The 16549-nt window shown below is 40.9% G+C and overlaps 1 protein-coding gene across 3 annotated transcripts in view; it reads left to right on the top strand.

The window, feature by feature from the left end:
• Positions 1 to 16549, top strand: part of EPHB1 (EPH receptor B1) — a 353248-nt gene that overhangs the window by 232782 nt on the left and 103917 nt on the right. For all 3 annotated transcript variants that reach the window (XR_010791585.1, XM_066598091.1, XM_066598092.1), the window contains exon 5: positions 9037 to 9372. Coding sequence is in view for 2 of the 3 variants with exons in the window: in XM_066598091.1 (XP_066454188.1) it covers positions 9037 to 9372 (336 nt within the window). In the remaining variant the exon portion in view is untranslated. The remainder of the gene's footprint in view (positions 1 to 9036; positions 9373 to 16549) is intronic.

Below are 16549 nucleotides of genomic sequence, written 5' to 3'. Positions count from 1 at the left end.
CTTAGACAGTACAAGTAGGGTGAGTAGGACACTATATATTTGTGAAGCAAGGCCAATGAAGAGTCACATCTACTGGGTAGGCTGAAAAGTATATGAACACTTCTTTTTCGAAGGATTAAAGAGGTACTATTGATGACGGACAAGTCATAAGTAGATGATCAGTGGGGACCCACAGCTTGGATCCCCACTGATCAGTTGATTCCTGCGGCTGCTGTCACTGAGGTCGGCTCAGGAAGCTGAAAGCACAGACCATAGCACAGTGGCCCAGGTTAGTACTGCATGCGTAGCTCCCATTGAAATCCATGGGAGCTGCATTGCAGTACCAACCCGGGCCACTACATTATGCTCCTTGCTTTCTAATTTATGTGCTGACCATAGTGCCAGCAGCCCCAGGAATCAGCTGATCAGTGGAGATCCAAGCGGTGGTTCCCCACCAATCATCTATTAGTCATCAATAGAAACACTGAAAACAAGTCCTGGAATATTCCTTTAAATTCCCTTAGGTACTCACAAACACACAAATCAAAGAAAAGTTAAACCTTAAGAAAAAAAACAGGCTTCATCAGTGATCCAGCATGGATTGATTATGTATAATTTGGTATAATGGCTTAATGCTGAATTCAATCACGGAAATACAGTTGGCAACATTAATTCAAAGCATAAAATTTACTTTAAGAAACTATTAGAGCTGAAAAAGTAAGTAGGCTGATTATCGCTATAGGTATAGTAACAAGTTCTCAAAGTGGTCAGTATGTTAAGTCAGCATGACACGGATTGTTTCTTAAAATGACCTCAATCTCTGCATCAAAGTAGGAAATGTTAATAGAAACTCCGCTGCATGCAGACGTATAGGCGGCCGTTTATCTAAGGCAGGTGTTTTACATGCTGGTCTTAGATAAGTGTCGACAGAGTAAGATGTGCCAAATGCGGTCAAGGCTCTTATTAATTTAGTGTATCCTGTGCCAGTCGTGCACTATTTTCAGGAATCGATGGTAGATCAAATGTGCTGTAGATTTGCACTAGAATTTACACCAGTTTCTGGTGTAAATAATGGTAAATTTTAAGTGCCGCCTGCCACACCCACTTCTTGGTGAATGCAACAGAAAAAGCCAAAAAGTTACACATTTTTTGCATAAGTCCTGCTTGTGACAATTCTGTGCCAGTATTTTGGTGTAAAGCCTTTTAGCATTGCCCCCATTATTTCCTACTGTAATATGATTGCTAATAAACTTCCATGCATGAGGATTGCAGATTCTCTGGGATTTTACTGCTAGTAACCACTAATCTTGAGTCTATTGATAGCGTATAGGCTACCAGGCTAAACCCGAGCCTGCAATCTGATAATACATCGGTGAAGAACTGGTAGGACCATAAGAAGGGTGTTTACACCATTACAACTATCTTTTATACTAGGAACAATGCTGCAGGTGGGGAGATAGACTGGGGCAGTACAGTCCATAATGCAGGTGTCCTAAGGCTAACTCAGGGAGGCCAGGAACCTCCTATGGAGCAGAAGGGCATATTTGTATTCTACTAGAAATACAGGCCAGAAGAACCGATTTTCATTTTGTAACCAGGGGCGTATATAAAGGCTTATGGGCCCGGGTGTGAAAGTTTATCTTGGGGTTCTCCAACTTCTCTTAACCCCTTAATGCAGAGGCATAACTTGAAGCTCCTGGGCCCCAATACAAAACCTGTAACAGGGCTCCCAACTATAATGCTTTATTCATAGTACTAGGATCCCTATACGGAGAAGAGAGGCCTTATGGGCTCCTTAAGGCTCCTGGGTTCAGGTGCAACCACATCTCCTATAGTTACGCCAGTGGCGCTAACATATTCTAAAGCAATTTACTATTTAGATGGTACACCTGCAAACAAAATCAGGCAATTTATAACAATAAACTCTTGCTAAACAGACTAATGGCAAACTAATGATGCAAAAGATAAAAAAGTGTTTGTTTTGTACAAAGGTCCTGGCAACTTTTATACTAAAAAGGGTAGTGTACATGAAGTTATGTGAGTCAGTCACCAGACGGTATCTATGTATGGATAGATATGAAGTGCAATACAGTGTATTGACTATAGGGGGGTAATTTGGATCTGAGGAATAATGTACTGTGGAAGGGTGGTGTTACATTTGGAAATGTGATAGAACTGCTGAAAGATGTGCTGTAGGACACGCTTAAACTATGGATGCTGGGAATTAACCTGCTTGTCTGGGTAGCACATTCCAGGAAACTGGTGCAGCACAAGAAACTTTGAGGAGACAGGAGTGGGAGGTTTAAATTATGGGGGATATTAGTCTGACATCATAGCAGAATGGTAGACGGAGATGAGAAAGGAGATATAGGGCATGCAACACTGCATAAGGGATAGGCAACCAATACAGCGGGCATAGATTGGAGGCATCCATGTAGAGGCTGGACAGAAAGATGAGCCTGGCTGCTGCATTCAGGATAGACTGGAGAGGGGAGAATTTAGTAAGAGGAAGACCAATTGGTAATGAGTTACAATAATCAATGAGAGAAGGATCAAGAGCAACAATAAGAGTTTGGACTGCTTCCACAGTAGAGAAGCGTCTGGAGATGCTCTTGAGGTGCAGGTGGGATGAGCATGCATTTTTCCTGTGAAGAATTGAAATCAATCAATACACGATGATAATTGCTAGGTATGAATAGACTTTACTGGTTAACATCTGAAGGCTGCGAGGTGATTGTATCAGTTTGCAGGACGCCTGCTCTGCATGATAACAACCCCTGCTAGATGTTGATGGATATGTGATAATGGAGATAACAGCGACTCGTTTGCATTCGGCCTATAGATCTAAATTTGATCGATACAAGACTGTGTCCACGCTGTAATACGAATACCTATTGTGTATTACAAAGAAGTAGAGGGAGGCTGCAGTTCTTTTTAGCATGGAAATGTCATAGGAAGAGTGTTGCCTTGCAATTATCAGAAAAGCAAAAGTGCGAGCTGCTGCCGCTGGTGTGGTGGTAATAGCAGTCTTAGGCCTACAACACAGGGACATATGCGCAACTTTTTTGCGCACTGAATGGCGCTTTCTTGCATGTATATTGGCGTATTTTACTGTACTTTTTCTGCCGGGAGGACATGTTCATTTGCACTCAACAAGCAAAGACGCACCAATTGAAATATGTAACTAGTCTAATGAGTTCCAGATGTGCTCTTTTTCACAGTGGAATTACCCAACGTATTATGCACCATCTTGTATGTTGCACACAAATTTGCGCACATCCTATTAACTTCTATGGGAACATATAGTGCGCAAAAGTAGAGAATGCTGTTTTGGTTTTTTTGCACAATTGAAACGTGAACAAACCCATTGAAATAAATGGGTTTTATTCTCTGCGTTTTGCACGCGCAAATACATATGTGATGCTGGCCTAACGCTAGGCTCCCACAGCGTAGCTGCTGCACATTCAGCACATATGTGTGACACAACAGTGATTAAGTGCAGCTCACGAATTAATTAAGTGGTAACCAACTATTGATTGTTAATGACAGCACAGATTTGCCATTGGTCGGCGACCATAGTGAGCTACCCAATTATAGGCCTGGAGATTATCCCCTCAGCAAAGTATTTTGAATATTCATCTCTCTTTATCCCCTGAACTGAGTTTCAAGCCGCATTTACACGCAAAGATGATCGCTCAAAATTCTTTCAAAAGATAGGTAGAATGACAGTTCGAGCAATCATTTTGCATAAGCTGCTAATGGGCACTAATGCCCATTAGTAGCTTATTAGCTTCATTTGCATGTAAATGAGCCTCCCTTTTCTGTATGCAGATAACAGCAGGTGCTCTGTTATCTGCATACAGCCCCTTTGTTATGCCGTGGGGCTGCAGCTTAATTCAATGTTTTTAGCGCTCCTGTGGAGAATCACAGTGCGTGATCCCTGCTATCAGCTCTCTGTCGGAAAGATGGATTTTAAACTCAACATGAAAATCATCATTCGGCCGAAAAGCAAACAATGGTAGCATTTACATGCAACGATTATCGCTCAAAAGACATCGTTTGAGCGAATTCTGAGCGATAATCATCCAGTGTAAATGGGGCTTAACTGTATTGCAGTTTCCTTATTGTTTATAGGCTTTGTTGATTAGGTATTGTAGAAGATCACATGGTATTTGTGTTCCCTAATAAACCGTACATCTATGAGGAGAAGCGTTGGGGGAAGTGGCAGAGCAAAACTTTTGTACCCAGCCCATGAGCCTTTTGCCACATCCCTGTATCTTGGTAAAAAAAAAGTCAAAGTAGTACAGTGAAGCCATGCCATACCTAAACGAAATGGTTTTTTCCCCCCATTTCTCTAATGGGGCCTCATTTACCTCTAGGTTGGAGGTTCTGTTCAGACCCGGCATCGTAGATTCCATTGACTTACCGTAAAAAATAAAGCGGCATGCAGTGTTATTTTTTGCAGTAAAATGCTAGACACTATGACGAAACCTACATTGACTTCACTATAGTCAATGGGGTCCGTCGCGCATCATTGGTGTCCATATCCTGGATCTGGCACTGATGTTAACTTGCTTGTTCTGCAACTAAAGCAGAACAGAATAATGGAAACTTGGAATGACATACAACACTGTGAATGAGTCTTGAACTGTTAAAATATTTTCCTCAACCATTTCCAAGTTGGCCTGATTCTGGGAAATTTAGGTAATATGACTAATACTACTACAGCTCTTATAGGGGATGTGACTAAATTTAGAAAAACTCTAATATCTGCTTAGTTATTCATTGGTACTTACAACCTGTTTTTGAAAAGCGAGCTGACAACCACTGTTGGAGATTTAATGGGAGCCATAATAGTCCTTACCCAAACTTTCAGAATCATACACTAGATGAAGGTACAGAGCAAATATTTATATAGCAAATACATATGGCATCGCTTGATTTTTTTCAAGTAAGTGTTTTTATTTTACCACATTTCCTGCTGTTAGATGATTTTTTTTCTAAATCCTTGACTACCACTTTAATGTATGCCCATTACTTACATGTACCGTACTGTGCAAAAGGTTTAGGCAGGTATAGAAAAAATGCAGCAAAGTAAAAATGCTTTCAAAAATCAAAGTGTTGTTTTTTGTCAATTAACCGAAATCTAAATCAAATCAATATTTGGTGTGACCGCCCTTTGCCTTCAAAACACCATTAGTCCTCCTAGGTACACTTGCACACAGTTTTTGAGGGAACACAGAAGGGAGGTTGTTCAAGACATCTTGGAGAACTAACCTCAGGTCTTCTTTGGATGTAGGGGCCCTTCTGTCTCTTCATGTAATCCAAGACAGACTGGATGATGTTGAGATCAGGGCTCTGTGGGGACCGTATCAATACTTCCAGGACTCCCTGTTCCTCTTTAAGCTGAAGATAGTTTCTGTTTTTGAATTATTTTTTTTTACTTCTTTTAATTCTTGAACCACATAAGAACATCACCTGGAGACAGTTGTGTTTTTTTGAGCAGTTACCTTTATTAACAACATCTGTTAAAGAAAACGCAGACACAACTGTCTCCAGGTGATGATGATGTTGATAAAGTCAACCGAAAAAGAAAACCGCCGCAGAGAGGAGATGGTAGAAAATATAAGCGCTGCTTCTCCCCAGACGCTGACAAACATGATGACGCTGCAGGCAGTAATACTGTGAGTTCTGTTCCTCAGTAATCTACTCTTCATCTATTAGGTACCTGATCAGTGGAAGCTCAACTCCCGGGGTCACATGACAGACAGCTATTACTATAGACAGACCTGCCCATGGGCTATACCAATCTACTCTGCAGATGAGGGCCACTACCCTATATAAGAAAGGGATGCAAGCAGGAATTTATATACAGTAATGTATATTAGAACATTTTATGATTTCCTATTCTGCAACTAAACAAACTGTAAAAAGCAGTAGAAAGTGGGAAACGCCTTTTAATGATTATTGTTTCCCTATGTATACATTAGACAACTGTTAAGTAGATAAGTATTGCTGGGATTCTAGAATCAACAGGAAAGCCTTATTAAGGCTGGCATTTCATACAATGGTCTTAATATTATCCCTCTTGGCTTACGATGCACCTAATATATGGAGAGCTACATGCCTCTTTATATATTAGGCGCATCTCAGCTGCTCCATACGCCAGCTAGAGTACATGTCTGGTATGATGTACACCAGTTTCTGGCATAAATTATACAGAAATATGTTGGGTCAGGGCAGCTACAACTCCCAACAAACCTAATAACTTTTCAGTAAAATAGCACAGAGTGTTGTACCTTTCAAAAAGTTGGGGAATTTTTAGGCAAATGGGACTTGCTCCAAATTTAGCAACTTTTTTAAAGCAAAAAAAAGCACGATGAATCCCCCCCAATCTTTTTTATGCTCTATTATACTATTACCTATAAGTGCAAATATAATTGACAATTCCATAACTAACTTACCAATGTATCATTTATAGAATGATGTATACCTTAACTATTGGTACCTCATCATTACAAAAAACTAGTGCTGCCAGTTCTGTTATTCTTTAACCCAAGCTATCCTTTCCTATTGAACATTTTGATTATTTTCCCAATAGACACTTCAGCAGAATGACCTAGACAATCTTTCTTTGTGGCCAGCACATTTCCACATATACTATTTTGGACCCCAGGGATGCCAGTACTGCACATACTGCATTAACTGTCCTTAACAAAGTTCAGGAAGACAACGCTTCTACAAAGAGCCAGGAGGGGGAATCACACTGTGGCACTTGAGTGTAGGCATAGTGAGAGTTCACAAAGTCAGAAAGTATTACTTTATTGAGTGGGTAGTAAATGCCTGAAATAGAATCCCCAAGGAAACATTGGATGCAAGTAACATAAAATAATAATAGAAAAAAAACGTCTGCCAGAAAAAGCAAAAATATTTCTAGATCTTTTTCTTATTCTTCATTGTCTATGATATATGAAAGTCACTCATAAGCCGTATCTTTTTAACTGTGTTAAACTATTTTCCAAATTGGTTCATCTCTTGGGAAACGTCTTGCCATGTTTCTCTTCGGAAAGCAGCTTAGAGAGGCATAGTCCATTATCTCCTTAGGAACAGTGGAAAAAACTGATCTGATCTTGAAAGATATTTCCAAGTAGACACGACATCCTCATAGGTCATAATAACTTCGAGATAACTTTGATGCAGCCTTTTTATCCTTATATGCTGCAGCCAATAAAACAACTTCTGGCATCTATATGGCTTGACAGAGGGAGGAGGCCCTCATTGTCGACCTACTAGGCATCCTGTCCCTACCTAACAAAGTCTTGAAAGAATGAATGTACTCCAAATATCTCAAATATACAGATGTAGCAAAGATAAACCTGATTGTGATAACTGTGTGTGACAAGTTATCGTAAGTCATTGAAAAAACTATTGTAATTTTCAAACAATACAACCCATTAAAAATGTGGCATAGAAAGTTATCTTAACACGTTAAGAGTAGGGATGATGTAACTTTTGAATAGTTTGGTTCAGAGAGTTCACCAAATTTGGGCAAAAAGTTCAGTTTGTTCCAAATTAACTCGAACGGAACCCAAACTTTACCAATACCCCTAGAATTGCTGTATAACACTGTCTAAGATCAATAAAAACCCTATGTAACAGATAAAGAAGAATAAAGAAGAGGGGGAAAAAAAGAGAAAGAAGGAAGAGAAAATAACTTTAGTGGATTTGACTGAGATGAAGGTTCGGGTTTGCTCTGAACCAAATGTTTAACACAGTTGGACCCAAAACATGATTACTCTGTTTTGGTTTGCTCAACACTAGTTAAGAGTCAAGTTTAAAGTTTGCTACACCTAAATCATAGAAGGGGGTCACAAGATTGTAGGCTCAACACCCCTATTGTGATATAGAAATGCAAAGGTTGCCGAAAAAACGTGGAAATGCCACTAAAATAACGTTATTTATGCTATTCACACAACACAGTGAATTTTCCCAAAGTGTCTGAAAATTAAAAGGTAACTAAGCTTCAATCAAATTTTTGACTTATAGGTTTTGATTGGTGGGGGTCAGATTGCCAATATCCTACTAATCATTAAAACAAAGGGGTAGAAATGCTTATTTGAGCACTCTGCTCTCCTTGTATCATTGTACATACTCACTAGAAAGTCTATGGGCCTCATTTATTAAAAGTTTCTAAAAGAAAAACTGTCTTGGTAGCTTATAGCAACTAATTACAGCACAGCTTTCATTTTACCAAAGCAGTTTCACAAATGAAAGCTGACATAGTTGCTGTGTACACCAAGGACAGTCTTACCAGTAATCAGTTTCGATAAATAAGGGCCTATGACTCCATACACTGCCCATCAATCACAACTAAGGGGGCACCGTGCTTGACTGGGCATCTCTAGCTATTTGTATTAGCGATCAGTGGGGTTCTCAGCATCTGGATGCCCAATGGTCGAAACTTTTGACGTGTCACTATGACATATTTGAAGTTTGCTGAAGTAACTTTTTAGTCAATAGATTTTATGTACCACAAAATAATGCTAAAGAAATGCGACTCGTACAGCATACAGCTTTATTGCTGAAAAGAGTAAAAAGTTTTTGGCTCTCAGAATGAAATAGGAAAGAAAAAAGTTTTAACCTTAATCTTGAAAAGATTTTTGCTCATCCAAGAGACTTTCTATGCTTGACTTCATTACATTATGAGAAGCGGGCAACACACTATAGAGCAGCCATCAGACCGTTGTGAGCGCTGGAGCCCCGTAAGGAGCCATAATTGATTTTGGAGAAGGCAAAAGGAGAACTTTATTTTTTTAGGAGCACAAGTCTATGCTTTGTAAATTCTTTACTTGTTCGGTTTTAGAGACTTATTTCAGCAGTAGCTTGTAATGTTTCACATTAGATACAATGATTTGTATAAATTAAATAGTTTCTCCAGTCACAAACAATTCATGGCCTATCTGCAGGACAGGATATCTATAGTAGATCAGCCGGGTCTGCAAAGTTGTAATTGAAATGAATGGAAACTCAATTATTAACCTGTGATTTTGTCCTCAGGTGTTCCTTCTGGACCCCGTAATGTCATTTCAATAGTCAACGAGACATCCATCACCTTGGAGTGGCATCCACCACGTGAAACTGGTGGCAGGGATGATGTCACCTACAATATCATCTGCAAGAAGTGCCGTTCTGACAGACGGAGCTGCTCAAGATGCGATGACAACGTAGATTTTGTTCCGCGGCAGATGGGGTTGACGGACACTCGTGTCTTCATTAGTAATTTATGGGCTCATACCCCTTACACTTTTGAAATCCAAGCTGTGAATGGCGTCACCAATAGAAGTCCATTTCCTCCCCAGCATGTCTCTGTCAATATCACCACTAACCAGGCTGGTAAGTTAATGTTAAGTTAAAGCTCAGCTGAAGCATACTAGGTATAATCAATTGCATTTTTATATGTACTGTATTTATGAGAAAATTAGTCAGTAAACTGTAAAGTTGGCTATGCATATTAGACGAATGTCAGTGGAACGCATTGATTTTGGTAGGATTGGCCAACCATCTAATGTTTGTGGGAGTGTCCCAACTATTTCCCGACAGCAGATATCAGGGAAAGAAGGGTTAGGCATGTTGGATTTCAACATGTGTGGTACATTTGTTCTCAAAAGAGATAAGCTGCCACTGGAGGTTTGAGGTGGCCAAACATATTAGAAGAATTTCTGATGAAAGTGTCAATTCATCTAATATGTAAGGGGATTTCCTGACTCTATCCAAACGTGCTGAACCTTTTGTTAGATAGGCCTCGAATTGGCTTACTTCCCTCTTCCTATCAAAAATACAGGCATGTATATGGTGGGGTCTAAGAGTAATCGCTGTCTCGGCTGACTGCTATCTGAAGTGTATTGCCAGTACAATGCATGGGAGTGAAATTGAGTTCAAAGATAATAATTATATTGTTGAAATCTGTGTCTCAGCTATACATACTTTATAGTAGATCCACTCAGTTGTGGGTCACTTTTTTTTAGAAACAGTGCAAATCCTTGACTGGTGTTTGAACTTTGATGTTGAAGAGTCAGTTCTCATATGGTAGTGCTGATGTACTGATGTTTCAATGTCTAGGCATCATTCAACATTAGTCATGGAGTCACCGTGAAATCGAGATATGATGTGAACTTAATGCTGAGCCATCAGGGAAGTACAGATAGCCTTCTAGCACTCCAGCCCTTTGTGGTCATCCTGAGGATATTGACGTGTTAAGATTCTGCAGGAAATAATGCAGCTTTTGTAAAAGTTCAAATGGTGTTGAAAATTTTGTGTCATGATTCCAAGAAACTTTTCTCTGTATAAACTATTGAAGCTGCATCACATCTGCAATTTCATCGTGAGTTCTACCTGACTGGAGTTCATGTTGACATGTAGTCTAGGCTGCTTAACTCAACTTGCCAAGGTTGCCAATCTCAGGGTCCTCGTATCTTCACACTGGAATACTGTCCGTATGGGGTGCAAAAGGTCCTCTAGGAGCCGATGTGGTACTCTCAAGGGTGAGAACTAGAGATGAGCGAGTATACTCGCTAAGGCACATTACTCGAGCGAGTAGTGACTTGGCCGAGTATCTCCCCGCTCGTCTCTAAAGATTCGGGGGCCGGCGGGGGGCGGGAAGCGGTGGGGGAGAGCGGGGAGGAACGGAGGGGAGATCTCTCTCTCCCTCTCCCCCCCCCCCCCCCCCCCCCCGCTCCCCGCTGCAACTCACCTGTCACCCGCGCCGGCCCCCGAATCTTTAGAGACGATCGGGGAGATACTCGGCTAAGGCACTACTCGCTTGAGTAATGTGCCTTAGCGAGTATACTCGCTCATCACTAGTGAGAACTCTTAGTGTGGACATTTTGCAAGCAATATCTAAATAAAATAAAGCTTTAATCTAAAGAGGTATGTATACAGGTACAGGGCATGAACAGGCACAAAGTAAGACACAAAGCATGGACACTGTCCATCAAGTCAAAAATGAACAAATACACAGGGTAGATGTAGTAGAACCTAAAACTGCAATCAGGTGAGCATGCTGGAGTCCAACAAAGGAAAGGCATTACAGTGTTATTCTGGCGATGAGACGGGACACAGCACCCAGCTATCTGCCTGCGCCGTTGAAAGAAATGGAGGTGCTGCTGCACATATATGACCTGTGGCTCCATTCCTCACTACACAACAGAGATAGGATAGTGCATTTCTATTGAACTGTGAAATAAAGGTGCACAGGTCCCCATTCTCAGGATCGATGAGGATCCCAGTGGTCAGGCCCCCACCGATCTATCAGTTTTTGATAGAAAATAACGTCTCATCGCCAGATTACCCCTTTAACTGTTTCTTGACTGTGATGTAGTAGAGCCGAGAAATAGAACAGTAGAGTGGGAAAACAAAATAACAGAACTGGGACATGAAACAGCAGATCTGACGGGATCAAGCATGACAAAATGTCCAAAGTTCATGACAAATACATTTTATTAGAAAAGAAAAATTGAATTCCTAAAATAATTGTAGACCAATACACTGGCTTTAGTAATTTATTAGGTTCCTCAGTTTATAGCGTGTGTGGGGTTAACACAGGTTCTAGTGTGGTTGATTACAATGTATTGTATATAACAAACTATAACAGTCTGGGAAAGCTGTGCCAACAAATCCAATATGTAGTGTACCATCTCATTGGCAGTATTGTCACATCCTGAGCTCCCATAGGCTTTAGAAGAGCGCAGTGGTTTAATGCTATATAGTCTATAATCCATAATGGTTTAACTGCATTAAAATACCATCAGGTAAGACAATAATTGACAATCTGAAATGATACGATATGAATATGTGACTTGTTCTTGGATATTTGCCAGAAATAGCAGCAGACGATGGAGACAGACGCTTTTTGTATTGCAGCAGACGTCTCCGCCATTCTCCTTCACCTTCAGCCTATCTGTCTCTTATTTCCCAAGTCATGTTCTTCAATCTAGCATCCATCCATATTATCTAGGAGGTTGTCGTCTCTTCATATTTTTATTTGTGTCACATACATAACTAGTTCCAATATCCATTAATGCAAACACATCTATCACATCCGTTCACAGGATCTCAGCACGTCCATTTATCTTTTTATATATCAGGAGGCTGCTGGAAATTCGCACATGGTCCAAGAGTCTTACAAGAAACGCTCTTCTTAATTAACCCTGTGAAAGTCTTCAGACTGTTCATTCAAATACATGTCAGGCATCTGCGGAGCAAAGTCATTGTAATCATTTTCCATGGAAGTCTAGGAAGGCGTCTGTTCTTCTTTACTGAGTCTTGTGTTGTACGATGTCTGCACTTATAATATGGCTAACGTGCCGTGGTGCAACGATCAGGAAGTTCAAGTACAGTAGAAGGACTTTTCTCTCCATTCAAGTAATTGAAAATCTCACTTGAACTGTTGTGGTCTAGAATAATTCTCATTGACATTTCTAATGTTTGAGTTTGTCTGCTTTTGGGGGTTACTCCATCACAAACATTGAGTCATATATTATATGGCTCAACGAATTTCTAAGGAACACAACTATTGAGATTCTTGACTGTGTTGGTTTATTATGTCATTATTTATTCAGGGAGCTTGCACATCCAGCAGTTTTTTGAGAAACACCATGTTTTTAGTAGTATTTTCTGGAGAGGCGGGGGGCGCGTTTACTGCAAAAATGCTACAGTCAGATGTTAGTTGTAGGTCAATAGGGGAATCTAAAATACACTATAGTCAGTGTTTCTTTGGTGGCTTTTTTGCCACTTCTTATGCGTTTCTTTTTTATTCCGTGGCATGTTTGCCTTTTTTCCCCCTCTTGCGTTTTCACATAGACTTTTCTATAAAACATTAAAAATACATCTAACAAATAATTACTACAAAATCTACCCCAAATGATTCTAAAATTTGCATGTAGAAGTTTAGAAAAATTGCTATTAGGGGCAAAAAAAAATCAACAAAAAGTGTGTGAGGGAAGCCTAAGGCCTCATGTCCACGGGCAAAATAGGATTTAGAATCCGCAGCAGATCACAAGGGAATTAAAAAAAATGGAGCATGAAAAAATCCGGACCATGCTCCATTTTCGTGCAGGTCTCCCGCACGCACGGCTCCCGCAGGCTTCTATTGATGCCTATGGAAGCCGTCCAGATCCGCGGGAGACCTAAAATAAGAATTAACTCACCCGCAGCGGACCGGGAAGTTCTTCTCTTCTTCATGGCTGGAACTTCTTTCTTCGGCCGGGCGGATGTGCCCGGCGCATGCGCGCGGCACGCAGCCGGCGAGCCGAGCACATCCGCCGGCCGAAGAAAGAAGATCCGGCCGTGAAGACGAGAAGACCTGCCCGGTCCACTGCGGGTGACTTAATTCTTATTTTCAGCGCTCATGTCCGTGGGGCAGGAGGGACCCGCTACGGATTCTCCATGGAGAATCCATAGCGGGCCTGATTTTCCCCGTGGGCATGAGGCCTAAGGGCTTTTACCCACTAGCGGTTTTTGTTAACCCTTTCTAATCCACTGTCTGACGTCTGAAGACATTATGATTTAAGGCTGTACAGTTCCAATGTTGGAAGACGTCCGTCGGGGTTCTCTTACTGTATATTGCCAGCCTCTCTGCTGTCGGAGTCTATCCAACGTGTCACCTCATGCAGTACTGGCTTTAGCCAGCAGATAGTGCCGTTGTATAACGGCGGAAAAAGAGTAAGCCCCCTGGGAAAACCAGGATACAAATTGGATTGGAAAGGGTTAATGCTGCGATATCGCTCCATTTTTTTCAATGGGACTTTCTTATGTTTAAATCGCATCGCACAAAAATTCGGAGGTTTGTGCTTTTGCGATTTTTGTGTGATGCGATTTTAACATTAGCAAGTTCCATTGAAAAAAAGGCAGTGAAACTGCAGCTTTAAAAAAAACGCTAGTGGGTAAAAGCCCCTAGGCCGGCTTCACGTGGACATATTTGTGTGCACAATATGCAGAGTAGAACCCATTGATTTCAATTGATTTGTTTACATGCTGTATTTTTCCTGCATATTTCAGTAGAGACAACGCAGCATGCTCTATTTCCTATGCATTTGCCAGAAAATTCCCATAGAGTTCAATAGGTATGCACAAATGCATGCAAAATTTTCTAGCAGATGCATAAAATGCTGCTTAATTGTGAAGGAAAAAAACCACATCTGGAACTCATTAGACCAATTAGTGATTTTAATCGGTGCGTATTATTTTGCCGCACACACATGTCCTTGCACAAGGAAAAAGTACAATAAAATATGCCAATGTGCATGCAAAAAGCATGCAAAAAGCATGTTTGTTGCGCAAAAATGCTATGCTCATCCTGGCACAAATGCACATACACCTATGTGAATCCAGCCTTACGATATGTTCAGAAAGTCAGAATCTTCATCAAATTTTTCTGCGCAAATTCCACCTCAAAAACACAATTCCGTACCCATGAATCTGAAAGAAATTGCAAAAATTTAGCTTTTTTCAATGGGCAAGTCTGAACATGGAAATCCTGAAGCATATTTGGCAGTCAAGTAAATTCAAAAGGAATGGGAAGTCTGAACAAAGGACTTCTACTTCTCTTCCCTGCTTTATCCAGTGGTGGACAATGACAGTGGATGGCCCCTGTGTAAGAAAAGTATTTAGGCCCCTTGTGTTCCATAGCTCATTATAGAGCGAGATCCCGTAACATGTATCTCTTGCAACAGGAAATCCGAGCTATGAAACTCATGGCCTTCGTATGTATGGATGTATTCTCCATAGAAGCACTGATTCCGATGGAGAATGCCACAGTCTCCATGCAGAATCTGACCAGAAAGCCCTCCATATGTCTATGTATTAAATCAGAGGCATATGGAGATAGTCTTCATGTGGTTAAATGGCACACCAGAACCTGTAGTTCAACCTCATCTATTTAGCAATACGTTTAGTGTGGCATGTACGGTACATGCGGAATTATGCAAAGCGATGTCATTTTTGAGAAGAATACTTGACGGTGATCCTGTTGCTGTAGCTTTCTAGATTCTTGCTGCATTATCCATGCTAACCACGCAACAGTGCCATAGCTATGAAGCCTGCAATTAACAAAACAGCAATCAAGTTAAGTGCTTAATTTCAGGAAATTAACATCCTTCTCCAAAAGGATGGGAATAGAAAACAAAAAAGGCGGATTAAAGGAGATCTGGGTAAACAGAAGACGTGTCAGCTTTCTGCCTCTTGCGCGTACTTGAAAGAGGAGACCTCGTATTGGGGAGGTAAACAGAGCTGACCTCAGAAATGAAGCATTATGCAAAGCAGAGAGGACCGGGGAAGACCCGAGCAACTCTGATTAGAGACTTAGGAATCATATGAGGCCTTCATGCGATGCGGCGTTTAACTATGTGTCCTCCATACAAATGGCCGAGCGGCTAGAATAGGTTGATCGAGCAAGATCACATCACATTGTTTTAATGCACAGTTTAACGTGGATTAATTACAGAAGTAATTACAAGATGGACTTTACTACATCATACAAATCAGCTTTACAGCTGTCATCCTGTATAGTTCACACTTGTGACTGCTTTCTGCTTCTAAGGCACATTGCACATGGTCTGCACCTACTGTTTTCTATAAACCGAGTAATCTAAAAATGGTTGGCTTACAAAGGTATACATAGAGCCCTCGGGGGCGGTATTGTTTCTACATTACAATCACTTTCTTTGTTAAGCGATTGTAATCACCTAACAGAAAATCACCTTCTGATTTCAAAGCCACCATAAAAACCTTTGTATTAAGATGGACCTGATTTTTTTTTAACTCATGACCACCGCTCAGGACCCCGGCCCACTGCACTGGCATTGGTAGACTTTGTCATCCGAGGAGGAAGCACTGTCCTGCTCCTATGCTCCCTAATCAAGACTATGGTCAGGGCACCACGTCTTGTCCTGAGCAGAAAGTATAAAAACAGAGCGGCGTTCCTATTGATTTCAATGGTAGTGAAGCCAACGCTCCGACTTCCTCCTCTGCCCACTTATGACAATGGCTTGCCAATCAGCTGATAGAGGGGGTTCTGAGCGATGGACTCCCGTCCATCAACTACTCATGACCTATCCAGGGAATAAGTCATCAGTTACACAAGTCCATAATACCCTATCAATCTGTCTGGTTTAAAAAATGTATATATTTTTAAATACTGGGAATTTAGACCCTCATCTATACTATCCTACCAAATGGAACTGAACATTTCAGCAAGAATCAAAAGTATTATTTATTTATATATTTTAATACTTAGTGGGGTCTTCTTTGGTCCTAATGATATCAGATACTCTCTATGGCATGCTTTCTACTAATGTGTGATATACTTCAGCTGGTATTTCCCTCCATTCAACCTGCATATATCTGGCGAGTTCTTTCAAAGAAGATGGACACTGTTCATATTTCCTGACCCGACACTCCAGTTCATCCCAAAGATGTTCAGTAGGGTTCAGGTCGGGTCTCTGTGCAGCCAGTCCAATTGTAATACATTCATATCCCCAAACCAACGTTGGACTTCTGACAAGTCATTATCTTG

This window comes from Eleutherodactylus coqui, chromosome 1 (genome assembly GCF_035609145.1).
Source record: "Eleutherodactylus coqui strain aEleCoq1 chromosome 1, aEleCoq1.hap1, whole genome shotgun sequence".
Lineage (NCBI taxonomy): Eukaryota > Metazoa > Chordata > Amphibia > Anura > Eleutherodactylidae > Eleutherodactylus > Eleutherodactylus coqui.
The sequence above is the reverse complement of the archived record's forward strand: the minus strand, read 5'-3'. Positions and strand labels throughout refer to the sequence as shown.